This window comes from Saccostrea echinata, unplaced genomic scaffold (genome assembly GCF_033153115.1).
Source record: "Saccostrea echinata isolate AGI-Se365-2 ecotype Australia unplaced genomic scaffold, CSIRO_AGI_Sech_v1 ptg000009l, whole genome shotgun sequence".
Taxonomy (NCBI): domain Eukaryota; kingdom Metazoa; phylum Mollusca; class Bivalvia; order Ostreida; family Ostreidae; genus Saccostrea; species Saccostrea echinata.
Genome location: NW_026889758.1, coordinates 54268365 through 54289429, shown reverse-complemented (window position 1 = coordinate 54289429; position 21065 = coordinate 54268365). Strand labels below are relative to the sequence as shown.

The window sequence follows — 21065 nt, the reverse complement described above, 5'->3', positions numbered from 1 at the left end:
GAATTGCACTTTTCAGTAATCGGAAGGAAAACACTGCATGTCCGTGAAGCTTTAATTTCTACCCCCTCAGGTATCCACAGTAACATGAGGTGGCGTAAATAATCAACAGTGGGAAATACACGTTTTAAAATACTTCTCGCTACATTTTTTTTCCTTAAAAATAATCAAAATAAATATTAAATCTATTCTTATATAAGAAAAGTGAATCAATTTAGCCACATAAAGTTTAGTATCATTTTTTAAGATTTCTCAATAAAGTTATACATAAAGCGATAAAAAAAATTGCACAGATTTATAAGAAGAACGACTAGTATATTTAATACTAATATTTCATAAGAATTTGTTTGTTTTTGGTTGTGTTTCTTTCTCTCTTTATTAATTAATTTATCAATTTATTTATCAATTTTGGTTCTTATTAGTTCTTTTAAGTTGTTTCTCTTTTTTGTTTTTATTTATTTATCTAATTGTATCTATTGATTTTTTTTTAAATACAAAGCACCTTTTTTATGTATTAATTTTAATTAAGCCTTTAAAACATTTTCTGTTGTTTAGAAAGTCGACTTCTAAGGAAATCCTTATATATGCCTGCTTGTGAACCCCCCCCCCATATTTCTCTCTCCACCAACCCGGAAAAGCCAGATGAATTTAATAAAATTGCACAGAGTGTACTCAAATACATGTACATAGTTACTTTTGTTACCAGTTTCGATATTGTAGTTTTATTTCATATAAATTCATGATGCTTTTTGAATTTTTGTTTGTGCTGTTGTTGTTGTTGTTTTTCTTTCTATTTTTTTTTTAAAGAAATTAAAAAAGAAGGAAAGGGCATAGAAAAAAAAATACTTATGGTATGTAGGTCAGTTCGTGTGTCAAACAGTTCACACCAATCACAACAATATGGGCGTAACAAAGAACTGGGCATTGAAATTTTTAAGTCTCTCTCTCTTTTGCATCATAGTTACTTTCAAGAATGTTTAGAAAAATATTGGTATTATTTAATTTAATATCATGTAATATAAAAGCTCTCAAAAGAGTACTAAAAACAAACTTCCATCCAAATATTTTGTTGAATATGGGATTAGGTGACACCACTAGTACCTACAAGGCAGAGACACGGACATTTTATATTCTGTGTAGTAAAACAATATGCAAACCCATGAAGACGAATTTTAATGATGAAATCTATATCATTTATGCAACTTCCATATTTTACTTGAATACCTGACGTAAAACTTTTGCATCATGGTTACTTCATTCTAGTTCCATTATTTCCCGCCAAGCGAACAAGAGCTCTGCAACAACAATAAGACTTGATAAACTTTTAAACACCTACACAATGCTTCGGATTATTCCCAAAGAAATTTCGTCAACGCGGCCAAGGGAGGCAGCGCTCTTTGAAGTTTTTCCCCCTTCTTTCTCTCTTTGTCTTTCAGGTACACATAAATAAGAAAGGGCACGTCACACTGCCGTGTAATGAAAATTTTCCAATATTTATTATATTTACCTAAACGTTGGCTTCCTTTGAAATGTTTCTATATAAAAGATGGTTCACATCGGCTCAGGCACAACAACAACATGTCGGTGATAATTTTTGCGGGCCTTCTGATTAGTGTGGTGCACGTGCTGGGTAGTCCAATTTCCATTGCTAACAAAGTAAGTCCAAAGAAAAAAAAATCTTAAGTAATCTATAAGTCAGTTATATTGTTAAATACTATTTATATTATCATAGATTATCATTTTTGCTTTCTCATTTGTTTTTTGTTTTATTTGTTTGTTTTTGTGTTTTTTTTTCATTTATCATTTATTTATTTACTGTATTATTTATTCATTTCTTGTATTTAAAAAAAAAACTTGTTTTTTTTTTAAATATAAAAATGATGGACATTTACTTATTAGGTAAAACATTGGGCAAATTAAAAAAAATTGTTTTGCTGAACTTCAGGGTGATGACTGGGAATCGGTACACAAAGATTTGGAAGATGTTGAACGTTTTTTACGCAGACTTGGTACAAAGACAGATTCGGAAGAATTAATTCCCAATGTGAGTATGATATTCCTTTATTAAAAAGATGGTGAATTTTTGTAAAAATTTTACAATGAGTAAATACAATATTTTTTTTCTTTCATCTTTAGGCACCGATTAATAATTATATTAATCAAAATAAACACAGAGTCCGTAAAATTAAAACAAAAAATGTCCACAAGCCTGCAGAACAAGATGGACTGGAGTTCGAATCTGATATGTCACTCTCACCGGAAGAGAAAGAAGACCTACAAGAAATGGAATCTAGAGGGCGTGTACGTAGGAAGGCTGTAGCCAATGAAATGAAACTTTGGCCGAATGGGATAGTTTATTATCAGCTGTCAAGTGGACTTGGTAATAAATTAGCAGTTTTATCGGTATTATTATCAAAAGCTAGATCTACTTATATTTTTAAAAAGTTTTCCGATGTCCAAAACGTGCAGATTGGTGCAATAACAGTTCCAGTTCCAGGATATTTTTTTTAATGATTTTTTTTTTAAATTTGTGTTCTGTAATAACAAATCATCGCATTCTATGGTCTTAGTATTTTATTAAACATACTTATGAATTTATGAATTGATAATTTTGAAACTCTATAAATCACTAAGATTTCTTCAAATTTCGAACAGATCAAGAAGCCATAACAAATATCAAGGCTGCCATGAAGCTGTGGGAGGAGAGCACGTGTTTGAGGTTTAGGGAGTACAGTCAGAGATCAGGGTCCTCGGACAGGATTATATTTGTGCCCTCACAAGGGTAACTAATTTATTACTACAGACCTTTAGAAACTGGGCTGGGGGGGATACTAATTTTGCAATTATATACTAAACAATAGAGAACACCCCCCTTAATACTGCTCCCTATGGGTCCTGTCATGTAATCATGAACGCAGATGTAATATGATTTTCTCTCTTCTTAAAAAAATTATTGACTGTTGCTGTTGTAGTAATGGACAACTATGTAACATTTGAATTTCATTGCGACAGATTTAGAGTACAAAATGTGTCAATTTTCACATGTGTCAAATGTAAGTATTTTTTTGAAAGATGCCAGTCTCCCGTCGGTCGACGAGGTGGTCCCCAAGAAATAATGGTTGGAGGATACTGCAAACAATCGGTATATTTCCGTTATGTTTTAGTTACAAACTACATCTGTTTGTATGTCAATTGCAACACGCATTGAAAAAACACACTCTTTGTTCTGTATATAACGTAACAAATGAGCAATTGGAATTTGTAGATTGGATCTATTTCGCATGAAATTGCGCACAGCATTGGATTTTACCACGAACACTCTCGACCGGACAGGGACGATCACGTGACAATTTACACCAATAATATCAAACAGGGGTTCGAAATGGACTTTAAGAAAATTGGTGTTCGAAGTATAGAAGACATTGAACCTTATGATATATCCTCTGTAATGCATTACGGTCCAACGGTAAGTTGCTGTTTTGTTTACCCTCACGAAACTTAACATCGGAACCGGATAAAATTGATTGACATGTACTAAAATGTAAGGAAGTACTTTATGATGAATTACATATGTGTTGCAGTATATGAGTAAGGATGGGCAGTCAAAAACAATCGTACCACGCATGAAGAACCTTCTTAACACGATGGGTCAAAGGGATGTTCTAAGTTTTCTGGACGTGAAAACTGCCAACGATCTATATAAATGTTCAGGTACCTATTTGGTGAAATTGTTTTAATTGTTAGAGAAACTAGCAATCATATGGTATAAATACTAATAATTCATTATACCTTCTCTTACATGTATGTTCCATTGACCTTGACCATTGTTTGTTTCTAGCAAGTTGTCCAGTTCAACTGAATTGTAAAAATGAGGGATATGTTGGACCAAACTGCGCATGTCTGTGTCCCAACGGACTCTCCGGAAGAGACTGCTCGGAAGTTGCTCAAAGCAACACAAGTAAGTTAAGTTTATTTTTTTAAGTCAATTTAAAAATTCATAAAATTATAAATAATATAGATCTACATTCTTTACTCTTTGAAAATCATATATGATATTTCTTTCCAGACTGTGGAGGCGAACTAACAGGAACGAGTGGAGTTTTCACGTCTCCAAACTATCCAGGGGATTACACGTCCTATGCAGAGTGTACTTGGGTCATTAAGGTAAGACAAAAATCTTAGCAATACGAAATGCTGCTTATTGCTCAAAATCGGGCCCTTTTAAATGATTTTTGGGTCTTGTTTTCATTGCGTAGGGACCACCCGGATCCAGAATTACACTCACTATGGAGGATTTTATGGTAGAGAGTGACGTCACGTGTTACTATGACTGGCTGGAAGTGTTTTTGGGTGGGCCTCACATAGGTGGCGCTAGGTAAGCGACAGGGTGAAAAAAAGGGGGTATTTGAACGAGATTAAGGTGTTCATAAAGTAAAAAAGTTAAAGGCTTAGAATGAAAAATAAAAGATTCGGTGAGAAAAGAACTGCAACAAAGACTGTTTTGAAGATTTTAGATTTAGAATGGAAATTTATTGAGGGTTCTTTTCGCAGATTTTGTGGGGAAGAACAGGGTGACGAAAACAGGCCTCCACGGACATTGGAGTACCCTGGCAACACGCTGATGGTCAAGCTCCACGCGGACGACTCCAACGAGTTCACGGGCTTTAAGGCGAGATACACCATACATACCTGATAATATCTACATCTCCTGCGAGTATACAAAATGGACTAAAATAGAATGGTCTTTTGCGCCTCTTCATTCGAATTTAAGGACACTGAGATTGAAAATTCTGAATTTGTCTGTCAAAAGCGAAATGAAACATTTGTTTGTTTTTTATGTGAAGTTATTTCATGCATATGGACACAAATAAAATAATTTTAATGTCCCCTTAATTTTTTTGTATATTTGTACATATTATGAAACATTGCAAACATGAATAGTCAAGAATTAATTTTAGAATGCACATTTATGAAAATAATAGTTTTTTTTCCTAGCAGTTAACTTTAAGTAACGCCCATGATAAATGTTTTGTAATTACCTTACTTCCATTTTCGACTTATTGTATAAGTTAAGACAGGTAAGGCACTTCTGTTACAAGAAAACCTTTTTATCTTATACACGTACATATACATGTAGATATGCACATGTAATAAAGAACTCTATGCCAAGAGATTTGAATTCAAAGTAATATATAATTTTCAGGCGCGGATCTAGACATTTTTTTCAGGGGGGGGGGATCACTCCAGTCAAAAAAAAATCCAATCAAGAAATTTCTTGACAAACAAAAAAAAAAAAAAAAAAAAAAAACCTGTTGATCCATTCTCAAGGGAAAATAAACCTATTTCGTGGTGGTGGTGATGGGATCCACGTTTCTACTCGGGTGGGGGTGGGGGTCCAAAGTCATTTTTTTTTTGCTTCAGTATATACTTTTAATATACTTTTAATAACTCTGCATATTCTTCCGGGGGGGGGGGGCGGACCCCCCCCCACCCCCTCTAGATCCGCGCATGATTTTTGAGCTCGGAACTTAAGGGTCATCACCCCCTGTTCACTTATATAAAAATTGGATTTAACGCTAACCATTTCCCCAATGAAATCTAATTTCTAACTAAAATTCACACAATTTCAGTATACCTTGGGCGGCAAAATTTGACATAAATACTCTTTAACTTATCAATAATTGAAAGGAATAATAGTCCTTTATTCCAGTGAGAGTTATCTCTCTTGTAGAGGGTCAATGAACCTTAAGTGCAGCAATTTGGAAAATTCTCTTTTTAGTGAAATTTATTTACAGCATGCACTGAACATTTTTTATTGACTTTTTTTTAACTGGTGAAATTTTATGATTAAATGTTAGAAAACGATATTTAAGTATTAATGAGAATATTCATATGAAAAATTACTTTAAATGGTATAAGCGATAGTTTGTGTATTTTTTTTTTCACATTACATGTATGAGTTATTATTCATATCACATGGCCATGGATATTTACCAAGGTTAACACTTGTTTTCTTAAATCTGCCACAAAACTTGAACTGCTCTTTGAATATTGATTGATTTGTAAATGATTTTTACTTCATGCATCTTTGATTATTGGGCAAAGTTAAATTCTAGGAAATTAAACATGAATTAACTTAAAAAGTACCGGTCGGCCAGAATTCAAGTGAAAAATAAAATTTTCCTCTTTTCATGCAAACTTTAAAAAAGCTCAAAAGTAATAGAATTTCTTGTAGGAAAATTTTTTCACATATAATTAAAAACATACTATTTGATGATCCCACCAAAAGCATGTACGAGATACTTTAGTGCGAATTACTTTGTTCATTGACATTTGTACCTCACTAGACGAAAGAGTTCTGGCGCGAATGGAGGGCGATAAACAAAAACTAAAAAAGAAAAATGTTTGAGAAAAGAGGAAATGACCACTCTAGTGACTTGTTGTCAAAGCCTCATCAAACACACACTAGATTCGAAAGACAGTCAAGCAATTTTTCAGATTGTTCTCAAAGGTTTTTATTGAAGGATAGGACATTTAACAGGCAATATGCACACCTTTACGCTGAACGACTTTGGGAAGTGCGTCCAAAAGTTGAAATTGCTGCTAGAAGAAAATGGGGTAATGATGATATTCACAAAAATGCATTTGGCTACCTACCTAGTTGTGTGTTAGTAGATACAATCATCTGCTTCATAAACTATGATTAAGACAGAATAACGCTATTTATGTCTCTGATCAATCTAATTAAAATTAGATGTTCCGAATCCGCTACCGCTTCTCAAACATCTAACAACATCCCATTAGGGGTCACGTCAGAGCGACCTTTCGATTATGAATAACATAAAAATTTTGGCCAATCAGATTCAACCTTCTGTATACGATTCTAAAATTAGTTCCACGGCTACATCTTAACATTACTGATGCTCAGTAGACTGTCTTACGTTGAATTAAAGTAATTTTGGTATAAATTGAACGTATAATCCGCCAATTTGGCATTCTTACCTAAATAATGCAAACGAAAATGCACAAACTACATGTATACGTCTATATATCCCACACGTCACATTCATATTTAGCACGGTCTTCACCATGCATATTTTGTTTACTACGAAACCCCTCGGGCATTTAGGTTTGGCAGTAAAAAAAGAAACGCATCCGAACTATAAGCTAAGATTTCAGAGACGGCGATTTCATTGGGTAATCGAAAGGTCGTTCTGACGTGACCCCTAATGGGATGTTGTTAGATGTTTGAGAAGCGGTAGCGGATTCGGAACATCTAATTTTAATTAGATTGGTCTCTGATAAAGGTATTATCATCACATGGAATGATTCTGTTATTTAGAAAATATCATTTTAACGATGTGAAATTCTCTCTACATATAACCCACACACACATGTATTATTCTTTCTTGTTTTGATTGTATATGAAGATCTTAAAGATAATTTGTTATCATTTGTAAAATTTGAAAATTACTTCCTTCTTTCACGTTTTGTGTATTGTTCTATTCTCTGTTGAGAAGTTGATGGCTCGATTTAATACTCTCCCTCAACTTCTCTATGAAAGGCCTAATAAAAGCAGTTCAGAAATTGACTAAATGAAGAACCAAACCGGGTACCACTTCGATCGATGTTTAGGATTGATGCATTATCATAGACATATTTTGGATGCACAGATGTTGTTTTGCAATGGAAATGCCATTAAAAATACCCATGCTGACTTAAAAACATTTATCATGGTAGAACACTTTCTTGCTATATCTGTGTCACCTGATTTGTTTATTCATTCAAAACTGCGTTTGAACCCGGTTGACCTCTAAAAAAAAGTCTAAAAAATTTTCTCCGCATAAATTTGATTAAAATGTCCCAGTGTTAAACAGTTACCTGGAGCAATAGTTTTAGAGGTCAACCGGGTTCAAATGCAGTTTTGAATGAATAAACAAATCCAGTGACACAGATATCGCAAGTAAGTGTTCTACCATGATAAATGTATTTAAGTCAGCAGAATGGGTATTTTTAATCACATTTCCATTGCAAAACAACATCTGTGCATCCAAAATATGTCTATGATAATGCATCAATCCTAAAACATCGATCGAAGTGGGACCCGGTTTGGTTCTTCATTTAGTCATTTTCTGAACTGCTTTTATTAGGCCTTTCGTAGAGAAGTTGAGGGAGAGTATTAAAACGAGCCATCAACTTCTCAATAGAGAATAGTATTGTTCCTATGTAGGATCCTGTACATAATCTACATGTTTATTTTTGAAATGGAAATAATTTTTAATATTCACTCGACAAAAAAAAGTCAAATGTGATGTCCCTAAAACCCAAATAGATTGAGGTACTGGTCAAACTTAAAAGAGCAAGAGCCACTTAGGGCCTTTTTTGGCCCTGTGAATTTCTGAAAATTCAAAACTGTATAGTTTTAGTCAACAAGGCAATAAATAATACTTGAGCACTTGGTGAATGAATATCTACTGAAAATGACGTAATTTTCTTTCTAGTCAATGCATTATGACGTCATGAATTGTGTCATTATTCACATATCCTGAATATTTCTTCAAAAATAGCCAAATTATGATGCCATTTTTCAATATTTCATATACAGCACAACCTCCGATCCAAAATGTGTAAATATATTGTAAAAGAACTGTTAATGAAGATTATAAAACATATTTTAATTTTTTGATCGAGGGGTGTGCTCATATTTTAATTCTTTGCTGAAGGTTCTCAAAAACACCTGTTTTCTGTGAAATTCAATAACATTGCAATTTCACACAACCTGTTTTTCAATGCCTGGACTCTTCAAAGGAAATTCTGTTGTATAAACTGAAAGCACTAAGTCTCTACTTTATAATAATGTTGAAAATGGTACATGGGGTATTAGTCAATAAATTGGTGTATCTACAGGGCCATTTTATGCATAAAGTGAACCTAGCTCTTTACTTATCCAGGTCGATGGGCCACCTTTTGTTTTTTTTATCACTAAGAAAACTTTTAATTTAGAGTCTTGAGAGTGTTTATCATATTTTCAAGTTGAGTTTTTGACTTGACCTCAGGATTTGCTAGGCATAATTTATGTCCTAAGCATTCTTTTTTTACGTCTATTCTCATTTATTATAATTGGAAATTTGTAGGAAAGGATATTTGTATTAGGAAGTTACATGAACTGCAAAGTGATGAAACCTGTGTTGTTGTTGGGACTCTGTTTAAACACATGGAACTGAAGCCAAGTATTTTACAAGAAATCAGCGAGGAGGTAAAGCTTTTAATTCTCCAAATTCTTTTCTCTTGCTATACATGTATAAGTTAATAATCCATCCAAAAAAAAATGTCTGTAATTTCAAAAACAACCAAAAAAAAAATTCAAACTGAAACCAAACTTGAAAATTGAATATAAAAAAAAATAACTTTTACAATATTTCAAAAGAAAGAATAGTAAAAAGCAGCATATTAAATTTCTGAAGAAGTTGATTAATTTGTCTATATTTATATGTCTAGCATAATTTGATGCCCCAGCCTGTGAGAACAAAGTTTGTGGATGACTCAGACAAACTGTACTTGGAGGATGAACTACAGAGAATTATTCTGGTGGGAGACCTGGATGTTCAAACTGCTGTGACAGGTCAAGTTCTATTCGAATAACAAGTAATAACATGTCATTTAAAAATTCCAGGAAATGGAATCCACTAAAATACAACATTACTTGTACATTAAAAATACTGCTTTGTTTTATAAAGTCAGATAGGTTATAATAGTATGATAATTTATTGAATCTTTTATGAATTCTCTCCGTGTACTTGTATAACTTATTTCAAACAACTGCATTTAAGAATGTTTTGTTCATGGAAGAAAAATAAATTACTGGTAGTTTATGACATCTTGTGTATATTCTCTTCATGTGTATTTAACTTATTGCAAACAACTGCCTTTTAAGAAGGTTTTTTTCTAGGAAGAAAAAAAAATCCAATGTGTTTGTAAAGTGTCAATTGAATGTTTCAGCCAACTTGATTTTAACAATAATTTTTGTCTGATAGGTGTAATCATTGCTGTTTATGGTAAAGAGCCAGATGACGACCGTGGAAAGTTCCACGTGGAAAAATACTGTTTCAGAATGTTAAATGAGCAGGTCCCTAGACCCATCATAGAGAAAGACAAGTAAGATTTTTCAGCCTTATTTCTCTGTTTTGGATTTTTTTGCCCTGACTTGTCAGCTGGGAGGATTTAATTGATTTGTTTATTCATTTTCATTGTTGTGTCAGTAATTTGAGACATTTAGCTAGCTGTAGCTTGAAAATTATGGAGGATAATAATTTTATACAAATTATATGAAGAAAACTTAGAAAGAAACTGGCTTTGTGGTAGGACTAGGTATCAGCTGGGAATTTTGTATTGCGATATATTGCAATATTTTTAACTGTATTGTGATATGTATTGCAATATTTTCAATGACAGTTAAAATGCTTGTTTGCTTATTTTATTAACTTTCATCTATATGTGTAAAACTATTATAAATACAAAGTTACAAAAAAAATTTTTTGTTGTTGTCACTAGTTTTGGAATGAAATGCGACCATACAACAACCACCTTACCATTTGGTACTGTTTGGCACGATTGAAAACATCTCTGACATATTAAATTTCATTTTTTACTTAAGAAATCTAAAGCCCAAGCAGTTTGCCAGTATATATGGAACTCAAAAAACATATTGCAATATGATATTTTTTGTTAATGAATCCCAAGATACCGGAATATTGATATTATTGCACAGCCCTACTTTGTGGTCATAAAAAGTATATACATTTTCTTAGAAGCTTTCTGACATAATTTTTGAAATACATGCATGCTTACTGGCATTTTATTCTGCAAATTTAAGTTAATTTTTCATGTTGTTCTGTCAGGTATTTAGTTCTGATATCAGGACTGGAGTTGGGCAGTAAGGAGGAGCAGAGCTTCACTTTGCAGCTTTTTGTTGACATGGTAACAGGGATGCTGGGTAATAGTCAAGAACAAGGTCATTGTTCAGAGATTTCCAGAATTGTCATCGCTGGAAATTCCCTGAGTTCTAGCACTCAAGACAAGGACAGTTTGCAAAAGGTAAGAAATGAAGTGATCATAATTTTAGATAGTCTGAAAAATACAAATACAGTCAAATCTTGTTATCTCAAATGAGATGAGACTGAGAAGAAACTTCAAGATATCTTGATCATATCCAATTGTTGAAATATTGATGTTAAAATATATAAGAAAAAGTTCTTGGGATTTCCAATTCGCGTTGACTATCCATAGTATTTGAGATATCAATTTTCGAGATACCGAAGTTCAACTACATATGTGGATAATTCATAATTTATTTTGGGGTGTTTGTCTCAAAGCAAGGAATTTTTATATCTTGATTTAAATATGTTTATGTTTGCAGGCAAAGTATCTTAGCAAGAAATCAGCTGCTGGAAGTGTGGAAGCCATTAAAAGTCTCGATGATGTCTTCACACAACTTGCAGTAAGGGTTATCTTCATTACTTGAGATAAGCAGTTATTTCAAAGTTTTCACTGGATTGCCAATATTTTTTGTGATTCAAGCAAATTTTACAAAAGAAATTGCTAGAACTTATTTCATTCCTTCAAGACTTATGAGATCTTTTAGGAAAAGATATAATATCATTAAAGTTATAGTCTTAGAAATTTCTGTGTGATCAGTGTTTTGTTTTGTTCAATTTGCTTATAATACTGATAGTAAAATTTCAAATGATTTAATGGAACCTTTATTTTATGCTATTTTTAGAGCTCAGTTGATGTTGATTTGATGCCAGGGGAATTTGACCCTGCCAATTACACCCTGCCACAGCAGCCCCTTCATAAGTGTATGTTTCCCCAGGCCCTACGTTATCCCACCTTTCAGACTGTGACCAACCCTTATGACTTTACAATAGAAGGGGTTAGGTAAGTAAATGTACATTTATTTATAATTAATAAATAGAGAAAGGAAAATCTGTGAAAGATCCTGAGATGAGAATGTATTTCACATTTATATAATTATTAAAGAAGAAAAAAATAGTTCTGAATATAATAAATAAATAGCTTAGAATTTATTTGGGAATAACATTGAGGCCATTTATCTCATACATATATGTGTGGTAGATACTACCCATAAGATAAACCTATTCTTTATCCACGGGTATGTGCTTCATCAATAGCACTTCCAGTTTTAACACAACCCCTCACTTCAAGATGTAAATTTATCAAAACTTCTATTTGTTAAATGTTCTTGCATTATCAAAGGAATGCTAATGAACAAAAATATTTGTTAAAAACAGGAAAAGACCCGTTTTACCTCAATGAAATATCTTTTTTACTGACTACTGCGATAACAGATGTTAACCTGCCCATCCCCAATCAATGTCTTTGGAAACTAGGCCTAGCAGTTATGTTGTTGGTGCAAGATTCATTTGACCATACAGGAAAGTCTAGTCACTTTCAACAATGCTTTCTTACATTATACTTTATAATTTACCATGGATCTAACAGGGATCTACAAGTAGCCTAATACTGTGGCCGTACTCAGATTGATTTCAGAGTATGATTCATGATCCTCAGTCTGTACAACACTGTACAACTTCCAGTCAAAAGTTTATATTTAAATAAATCTCCAACTGAGTGTCACTTATGTTTTAAAAAAAATGAAAATCATATGAGATAAATAGAACATCGATAATTGTGTGATTTGATATTTGCTTTATCCAACTTGTTGACCTGGTGTATATTGGGCAAGCCTCTCAAATATACACCATTTCAACTTGTTGGATGAAGCAAATATCAAATCACACAATATAGATATCCTCTATCTATCTTACTGATGATGATATTAAGATGAGCTATTTAAACATCATGTATTTAAGTCATCAAACAATACGATGGTTGGGAAAGTGTTGATTATTTGTTGTGTATTTACAGGGTACTTGGGACATCTGGCCAACCAGTCCAGGATATCATTAAATACAGCACCAATGAGGAACCACTTGATATCTTAGAGAAAAACTTGGAGTGGGGGCATCTAGCACCCACTGCTCCAGATACACTCGGTATATTGAAACTTTTTCTTCTATTGAATATCATTGAAAAGAGTCTGATTGAAAATTTTTTTCCATGTTCACACTGCATGTACCAGGGATGGGGTAATTGAAAAAAGTAATTGTAATTGACTGTAATTAATTACATTTTTTGAAGTAATTGGAAGTAATTTGTAATTGAACATTTTTTCAATTACTTGTAATTGTAATTTAATTAATTACACTGAAAAAATACCACGTAATTTCAATTACTTTTTCAATTACATTCAATTACTTTATATAATACACATTCATGATATATTCATGATATATCGTCACCACTACCTCCCCATTTTACTGGTTTTTATTTTATTGTTAAACATATCCTCAATCCTTCATTTATACAAAATCTTAGGTTAATGCTTACAAAATAATTAAATGATTGGCTTGATAATAATAAACTAGTTTATTTCTAATCATTATGTAAATTTTGAATTTTTTTATCTATGATTATAAATATGAATTTTGAACCACCTATCTTAGGTCTATTCAGCTATGAAACACACATTTATTATATTTCAATCTTTGTTGTTTGATCAATAATAAAGAAAAAGAAGGTGTGTGTCATTAATTAAGTTCTCTCTTGTTGGGAAGAGATAATTGCCCTCCAGATCACAGCTTTAAATTGCAATCAAAACAAATCAACTCCTCTAAAGAGATATTCATTCCATGATTTAGAAGACAAAGCCAATGAAGATAATTATTTCAATTTAAAATGCTCCGCTAGCTTTAGAAAAAAAAAAGCTTTCAATTTGATAATTATTTTAACATCTAAACAGATTTTTATGAATGAATTTTCTATCTGTACAATTCTGATTTATGAAGTAAAATTGTTCAACATAAATAGCAATTTAGGATGTTCAGGTTACCTTCAAAGGAAATATTTAATTTGAGGGGTTACAGTTGCGATTCATTTCACTCTATTAAAATACTCACTTTTAATCAAATATCATAAGCCATGCAATTTGTGTACATGTAGGTTTTGTGTGGTGGAAACTGCATCATGCAAACTGGGATAGTTCTTTAAGGAGATTCTTATTGTTTTGTAAATAAATGTTATAAAATTTAATTAAACCAAGAACGATACACAATGCCTATATATAGCATATTATTTCTTGTACTGTTTGTGCAGAGGCTGAGCTTATATACAAATAAATGATGTTCTGTATATTCATTGACAAGGATTATAAAAATTTTCAAAAAATTAAAAATGTAATTTGTAATTTAATTAATTACTTTTGCAAAGTAATTGTAATTTAATTAATTACATGTCTTAGAAAGCCTGTAATTTAATTGTAATTTAATTGAAGAAAAAGTCAAAGTAATTGTAATTTAATTAATTACTTTTTAAAGTAATTGACCCCATCCCTGGCATGTACATGCTTCTATTTATTTAAAATTATTGGCAAAAGTGTCATTTGTTCAACATGACATTGTTATACCCCCTGCAAACGAAGTTTTTATACCCCCTGCAAACGAAGTTTAGGGGGGGGTATATTGGAATCAGCTTGTCCGTCTGTCTGTCTGTCCGTCTGTCTGTCTGTAGACGAGATTTTGTCCAGACCATTTCTTGGAAACTGTTGCAAGGATTTGTCTGAAAATTTGTACACTTATTATTCGCCATATGAAGGTGTGCTCCTGGTATTTTCATTATGATTGGATAATTTTTTTGCATTTTACAGGTGTTTTTTTCATTTTTATTATGTGGTTTTGTCCGGATCTGTTCCCAGAGACTATTGCATAGATTTGTATGAAAATTTGTACACTTATTCTTTACCATATGAAGATGTGCACCTGGTATTTTCAACATTATTTGATAATTTTTCTGCATTTTACAGTTGGTTTTTTTTTTCCTTTTTTATTGACTTAGTCATTTCGGGTTCATGTCTAAGGTTTGAGACATAGAATCTAGAACATCTGTACAAAAATATGAAATACAGCTTAAAACAACTCATTAGAACTAAAAAAAAAAAGATCACAAAGTATTAAAAACAGTTTTTACATTACACAGCAGATAGTGTAAATCCATTTGTCCCTTGGGAGTAATGAGTGGACATGCATCCAGTTAAAGATTGATTAATGAGTTCAGTGTGGGAAGCTCTTAGGGCATCTCTGATCAAGCAGGTCTTATCTATGTCTCCTGGGAATTGGGCAGAAAGAAATAAAGATCTCTGTTGTCTAATCTCTTAATTGTAATTTATGTCTGTTAAAATACATAGTTACTGGAACCAGCCTTTTATTTTTAAAATGAGTTTGATATAAAGGTATTAAGATCAATTTGATTTTGTATAATTAATTATGATAATTTTTTCTTTCAACAATCAATTTGCAGAGTGTCATGTCTCACAAAGATGACAGATAGTTGCAAACTATTTTTTCAATGTAATAAAAAACACTGTAATTATTAGTATTGATGTTTTATTAGGCTGCACCTTAGTTTCATTCATTAAAAAAAAATTTAATGAGTAAGTAAATTTTCACTCTAAATGTTTAAGCAAATTGTGAACACCTCTCACATCTAGAAAACATTAGTGATTTGGTACCTTCTCTGAAAAACCCAGCGGGGGGTATTGCCCCCTTTGGACAGTTCTAGTTTTGAATATTTACATTACATTTTGGAGAATTTAGTCTGTCCAATTACAGTGGTTGCACACTTCCTTTCATGAAATTAAAAAGTTACTAAAAACTTTGAACCCTTAAAAATGAAAAGTCATTTTCTCATTTTATGTTGGATTGAGTAGGTTCCTTTATAAAGTTTTGTAGGACTAAATCTTTGGAATCATTTTGAATCCTTTCCAGGCTGTTACCCGTTTTATAAAGAGGATCCCTTCATTATTGAGGATTGTCCTCATGTATTGTTTGCTGGAAACATGACAAAGTTTGACTCAAAAATGTTCAAAGGTAAGTTACATAGAGACCCCAATATAATGTACAGCGATACTATTTGTAGAAGTTAAAAAATATTAATATCATTGTGATGTGTTTACATACTAATTATCTTTGCATCTAATTTAGGCTTCTTTGTTGTGTTTTCATTCACACTGGTTTTCAAGAATATTGGAATTTGTGCTATTTTTAAACGGTTAACTAGCTCTTGCACATTTCTCACATGAAAATATCAGTACAGACATTTGATTTACTTAAAGGGTATATTCTGTGGTTGGAAAGTTTTGCAGTTTGACCCCGAAAGATAGCAATTAATTTCTGCATTTCCAATTTCTGTGGTTGCATTATACCGCAGAAATTTAATTACGGGACATAAACACCAAATTCTAAGGATTTGGCAGAACACTGCTATGTGTACGTTTTATAAATTCATTTAAAGACGTGTTAATCAAAGGTGCATGAGAAGAGGACTAAGCTATACTATCTTTTAGTAAGTCTTCGTGAACTATTTTCAAATCCTTTTTATGTCATACATCCGTAAGCATAATTCTTTCTTTAGAATATAGCGTAAGAAGTTATATCATAGCATCAAATCAGGTTGACTGACATACGCACCACTTATCAGACTTGCACATAAAAAATATTTGAATTAATATTGAACAAATATTTTGCGATTGTAATTTTTGCGGATTTGTCGTATCCGCAAAATTTGGCAAAAATTGGATGACCGCCAAAAAAAAACCGCCAAAAAAATCTCTTTTTTTTTGGTATTTAATGTAGAGGTCATGTTAATGAAATAACAGTTCAAAAATCCTTATTACACTGACCTCATATTTCATAATATTATCACCGGGGAAAGTAAGTGTAAAACTTTCCGGCAACAATGAAACATAAAAATGCTAACGATGGAATAGCACTTTATTATAACTTAGGTCGGTAGGGCGAATTCTGGAAATCCAAAAATTGCACCCGAACAATCCGAAGCCTAGGACTTGACTGCTTAACAATGTTGCATGTAACATATAAATAATAAAATATAACAATGACAATTAGCAAAATTTGAGCATGAGTGACAGATGGCTTAGATAGAATAACTCATGACATGTTGAGTAAATCGATTAAATTGACACATTTTGAGTTACATGCATGGTAATTAGAATAATTAGTCTTTTATGTTGTTTTAAGTAATTACAATAGATTAAAAGTATATTTCAAAGATAGTTAAAACAGGCCACTAAAATTGTTTGTATCAAAATTTACACCGTGATAATATTAAGGAAATGTAACCCATTTAATTGTCAAAACAACAAATGATCTCATTGGTCAGACTAAAAGATATCACTTGAACATGTAATATCCATTACATTTGCTCTTGTAGGGCCTGGAGGACAGGAGGTTCTACTCGTGAGTGTTCCTAGATTCTGTCAGACAGCTACAGCAGTGATGGTCAATCTCAAGACACAGGAATGCCACCCCATCCAGTTCTCAGCTTCCTTTACACCTGAACCCAATAGATAGCAGTAGAACATTTAAAATATTTATATATACAAAATAAAATGTTACCTATATGTTTATGTTTTCTTTTGAGTTTTAGTATGGTTCTGAAGTGATTTGAACTATCAGTATCTGTGTTGTATTGGTATATGGATGGATGAATGTTTTCAAGAGATGAATTTCAATTATTTGAAAGGAGGATGTCAAAGTGTCTGACAGCATATAAGCATCATATCAGTGAAGAAAAAATAAACGGGGGGGGGGGGGGGGGGGGACTTGTATGTATTGGATCTTGATCGAAGGCCATGTTTTTGTGCTCTTTGGAATTGAAGCAGAAGCCAAAGGACATGCAAAATATCCACTGAATATCATAAAGTCAATCATGTTTACAAGATTTTTTTCAGAGTAAATCAATTACATTACAGTTACATTTAATCATTTACATGCATGATGACAGATTACTCATGATTACACAACAGTCTGTAATTGATTACAGCTGATTACGATTACTTATTACCATTACCCTGGATCCTATTATTACCCATTATCCTTGATGTGTATGAATGAATTAACGGGATGAAAGAAATCAAAAAGTAAATGTAAGGGTCATTACATATTCATACACACATTAGAAATGAATTTGAGAAATGCATTCATCAACATGAACTTTTAAGAATAAATCTCATGGGTACAGAAATGTTATCTTAGCAGTTTGAGAAAATGTTTTTTGAAGTATATATGAAAAGGAAGTGAATCTTTAAAATTTTGTAACCATAAATAAAATTTGAAATATTTGTAGAGCACCTGTTTTAGATGCTTGAGAAATCTGCCCAAAGCATCTTCATAATTGCATATGGTACGCGATTTGTTCTTGGCGAAGTGACGGTCACCAACAACAACATCCCCCCCCCCCCCCAAAAAAAAAAAAACGAGAAGAAATTGTTTCTGAAATTTAAATAGTATGGAGGCCGTTTAGGAACAATCGAAATTCATTTTTGAATTCAATGTAACGCATTCTGTTTTATTGAATTTTTTTCGTTAAACATATTGTAGAATTCCTTAAGTCGAACTGAATCGTAACAAATTTATTAATTTTCATTTTAACAGATTCTAAAATTTGCTAATTATATTTAAGCATTGGATCATTATTTTTTTAAAGATGTAGTCTCATAACTGCAACGGTGTATGCAAACAAAGCACGTTATGAAAATGACAAGAAGGAATTGTATAAATAAGAAGTCTTTGGAGGTTAGAGGTGGGCAATGATAAACTATGTCAAAATAGAATATTGATTGTTTATTATTTTTTTCTTATTGATTGTTTTCTTGATTGGAAAATTGTTTGCAGACAACCAGTCAGACAGCAGGACTACTGTAAACTAAGAACAACAGGCCTTTTTTTTTTTGGCGGGATGCTATTTGATAATGGGTTTTTTTTAATTTGCAAGATCTCTACAATCGAGGTCGCTTGTATCGTATTTAAGTCGTCAGAGTCGGTTTCAGATGAACAAGTATTAATCTCAAAGTGACTAATGGTAAGTAAGTAAGTAAATGGTTTATTATAGTGACATGTGTTATGTACAATTACAACAACTGTCAACAAATATACATATAATAGGAATTTAAACGCCCGGCATGTCACTTTTAACAATATAGCATTCACTAAGAATACAGTAATATTACGCATTGCGTTTATTATAAATAATAGACTAAGTATATGCTGAGTATATGAATTTTCCGGTTTGTCTTGGGAAAAATTTACTAAAAGGAATTTGGTTTTGTCTAAATCTGACATATTGATATCAAATGAAGTTGGTTTAAATCCAATACTGGTAAAAAAAAATGCTCTGAAATTTGAATATGATGTACAATGAAGCAAAAGGTGGCATTCATCTTCTACACTATTTGAAGAACATAGAGTACAGAGTCCATCAGATAAAGCCCCCCCCCCCCCTTATACCGTCCTGTTTCTATTCTTATAGGTAACACACCACATCTAAATTGTACAAGTATGGAACGATGACACTTTGGAATATCCATAGTTACATACGGCACGGTAGCTTCTAAGTTTTGGGACGTTTTGGAGATCTTCATTCCAGGCATTTAAAAATTTCCGACGAAGTTTTTCTTCCACTATGGTTAAGTTACAGACCATGCGATTTTGGAAATAAATAGACATATCAAGAGATTCAAATAGGAGTTTGACTATATGCGACCAATTTCTGTTGTTTGATATTGTTCCAGGTCCCACCTACTTACTTACATGGACCCAATGGTAACGTCACTCGTAAAGTCTTATTGTGAGTGTATCTCGGGACTCAATAGGGACTCAAATTTTTTTTCTAAACGCTTCGTGACAAAATATGGTTCAAGCTGTAAATAACATTGCTTAATTATACATACCTGTGAAAATGGAGTGCCAAATTCACATGAATCAAATAACTGAATATCTGAAGAGACCATCAATTTATTTGATGTTCGCATAAATACGATTAAAGATGATTCAAAATTTAATATCTTCAATTCAGAATTATTGTGCGAATAATTCAGTTGTTGGTATAAATAATAAATTTGGTGAATTTATGCGCATGTCAAATAATTTGATGCCGCTTTTATTGAATTAAAGAGAGTAATAATTGATTTGATACCCACATCAATTAAATGGACGAAAGTACATGTCCATAATAGTTGATTTATGCACACAACAATTCAATAATTGCTCTCATCAATTCTATTGCTCTCTTCAAAAGAACATCACTAATTCGATTTATGCACGCAATAATTCTCTTGGAGAGAGCAATAATTTAATAGTGAAATCTTTCATGCAACATATGATTTTAATTGAATTGATGCCGCATTAATTCTTCCAACAAAATCGTTATATTTTAATATATCTTCAATTGATGTAAAGCGATCAGCAGATCATTTTTAATTAAGTTAACACTAATTTTTCAAGCAATAATTCATTAATTGAATTGATGCGCGCATCAAATCAATTATAATATTGCTTCCAATAATTGAATTGATATGTGCATATGCATCAAATCAATTATTCCTCTCATTACCTCAATTTTGATGCGTATGCATATTTTTTGATGTGGGCATCAATACAATCATTGAGGAACAGACTGCAAATACTTGATTTAATGCGCGCTTTAATTCAATTATTGCGTGCACATCATGATTGTCAAGACCTTTCAAAAAAATGAAATGTGGTTACTGTCACACGATTTTATTTTCACACTCGGATATACATGTATCCGATTTTGACATTTTACCGATCACTCTTAGAAAAAAAATGAAAGTGAATTATCTTTCACTCATTAATTCGTCGCTCTGATCTTTTTCTGGGAGAATATGAACAGATCCAATCAAAATTCAAGAATTGAGAATGCTCTTTATTTTGCGTTAGAATACATGTAATCTATAAATGCTAAACATTGAACGTTAGCTGCCCGTCTAAGTATGAGGTGCCTACAAAAAATGAAGAAAAACATGATAATGGTTGTATTGGAACATTTATTAAATTCGTACTTCTTATGAATTAATTCTTATAAATTTCTTAAACATGTGTGTCATTATAATT

General features: G+C 32.2%; 2 protein-coding genes across 2 annotated transcripts; both read left to right on the top strand.

Moving 5' to 3' along the window:
* The first annotated feature begins 1575 nt into the window (after positions 1–1575).
* LOC133182898 (protein SpAN-like) lies at positions 1576–4690 on the top strand. Its single transcript, XM_061317747.1, has 11 exons — positions 1576–1653; positions 1943–2041; positions 2134–2377; positions 2653–2779; positions 3070–3139; positions 3263–3463; positions 3579–3708; positions 3836–3955; positions 4064–4161; positions 4254–4372; positions 4549–4690. Exons 1-11 carry the CDS (start codon positions 1576–1578, stop codon positions 4688–4690), a joined length of 1428 nt encoding a protein of 475 aa, XP_061173731.1.
* Positions 4691–6355: 1665 nt separating this feature from the next.
* On the top strand, positions 6356–17554 carry LOC133183125 (DNA polymerase delta subunit 2-like). Its single transcript, XM_061318089.1, has 10 exons — positions 6356–6615; positions 9132–9253; positions 9496–9619; positions 10032–10152; positions 10896–11091; positions 11414–11494; positions 11777–11934; positions 12946–13073; positions 15900–16001; positions 17365–17554. Exons 1-10 carry the CDS (start codon positions 6399–6401, stop codon positions 17502–17504), a joined length of 1389 nt encoding a protein of 462 aa, XP_061174073.1. The 5' UTR covers positions 6356–6398; the 3' UTR covers positions 17505–17554.
* Positions 17555–21065: the final 3511 nt, after the last annotated feature.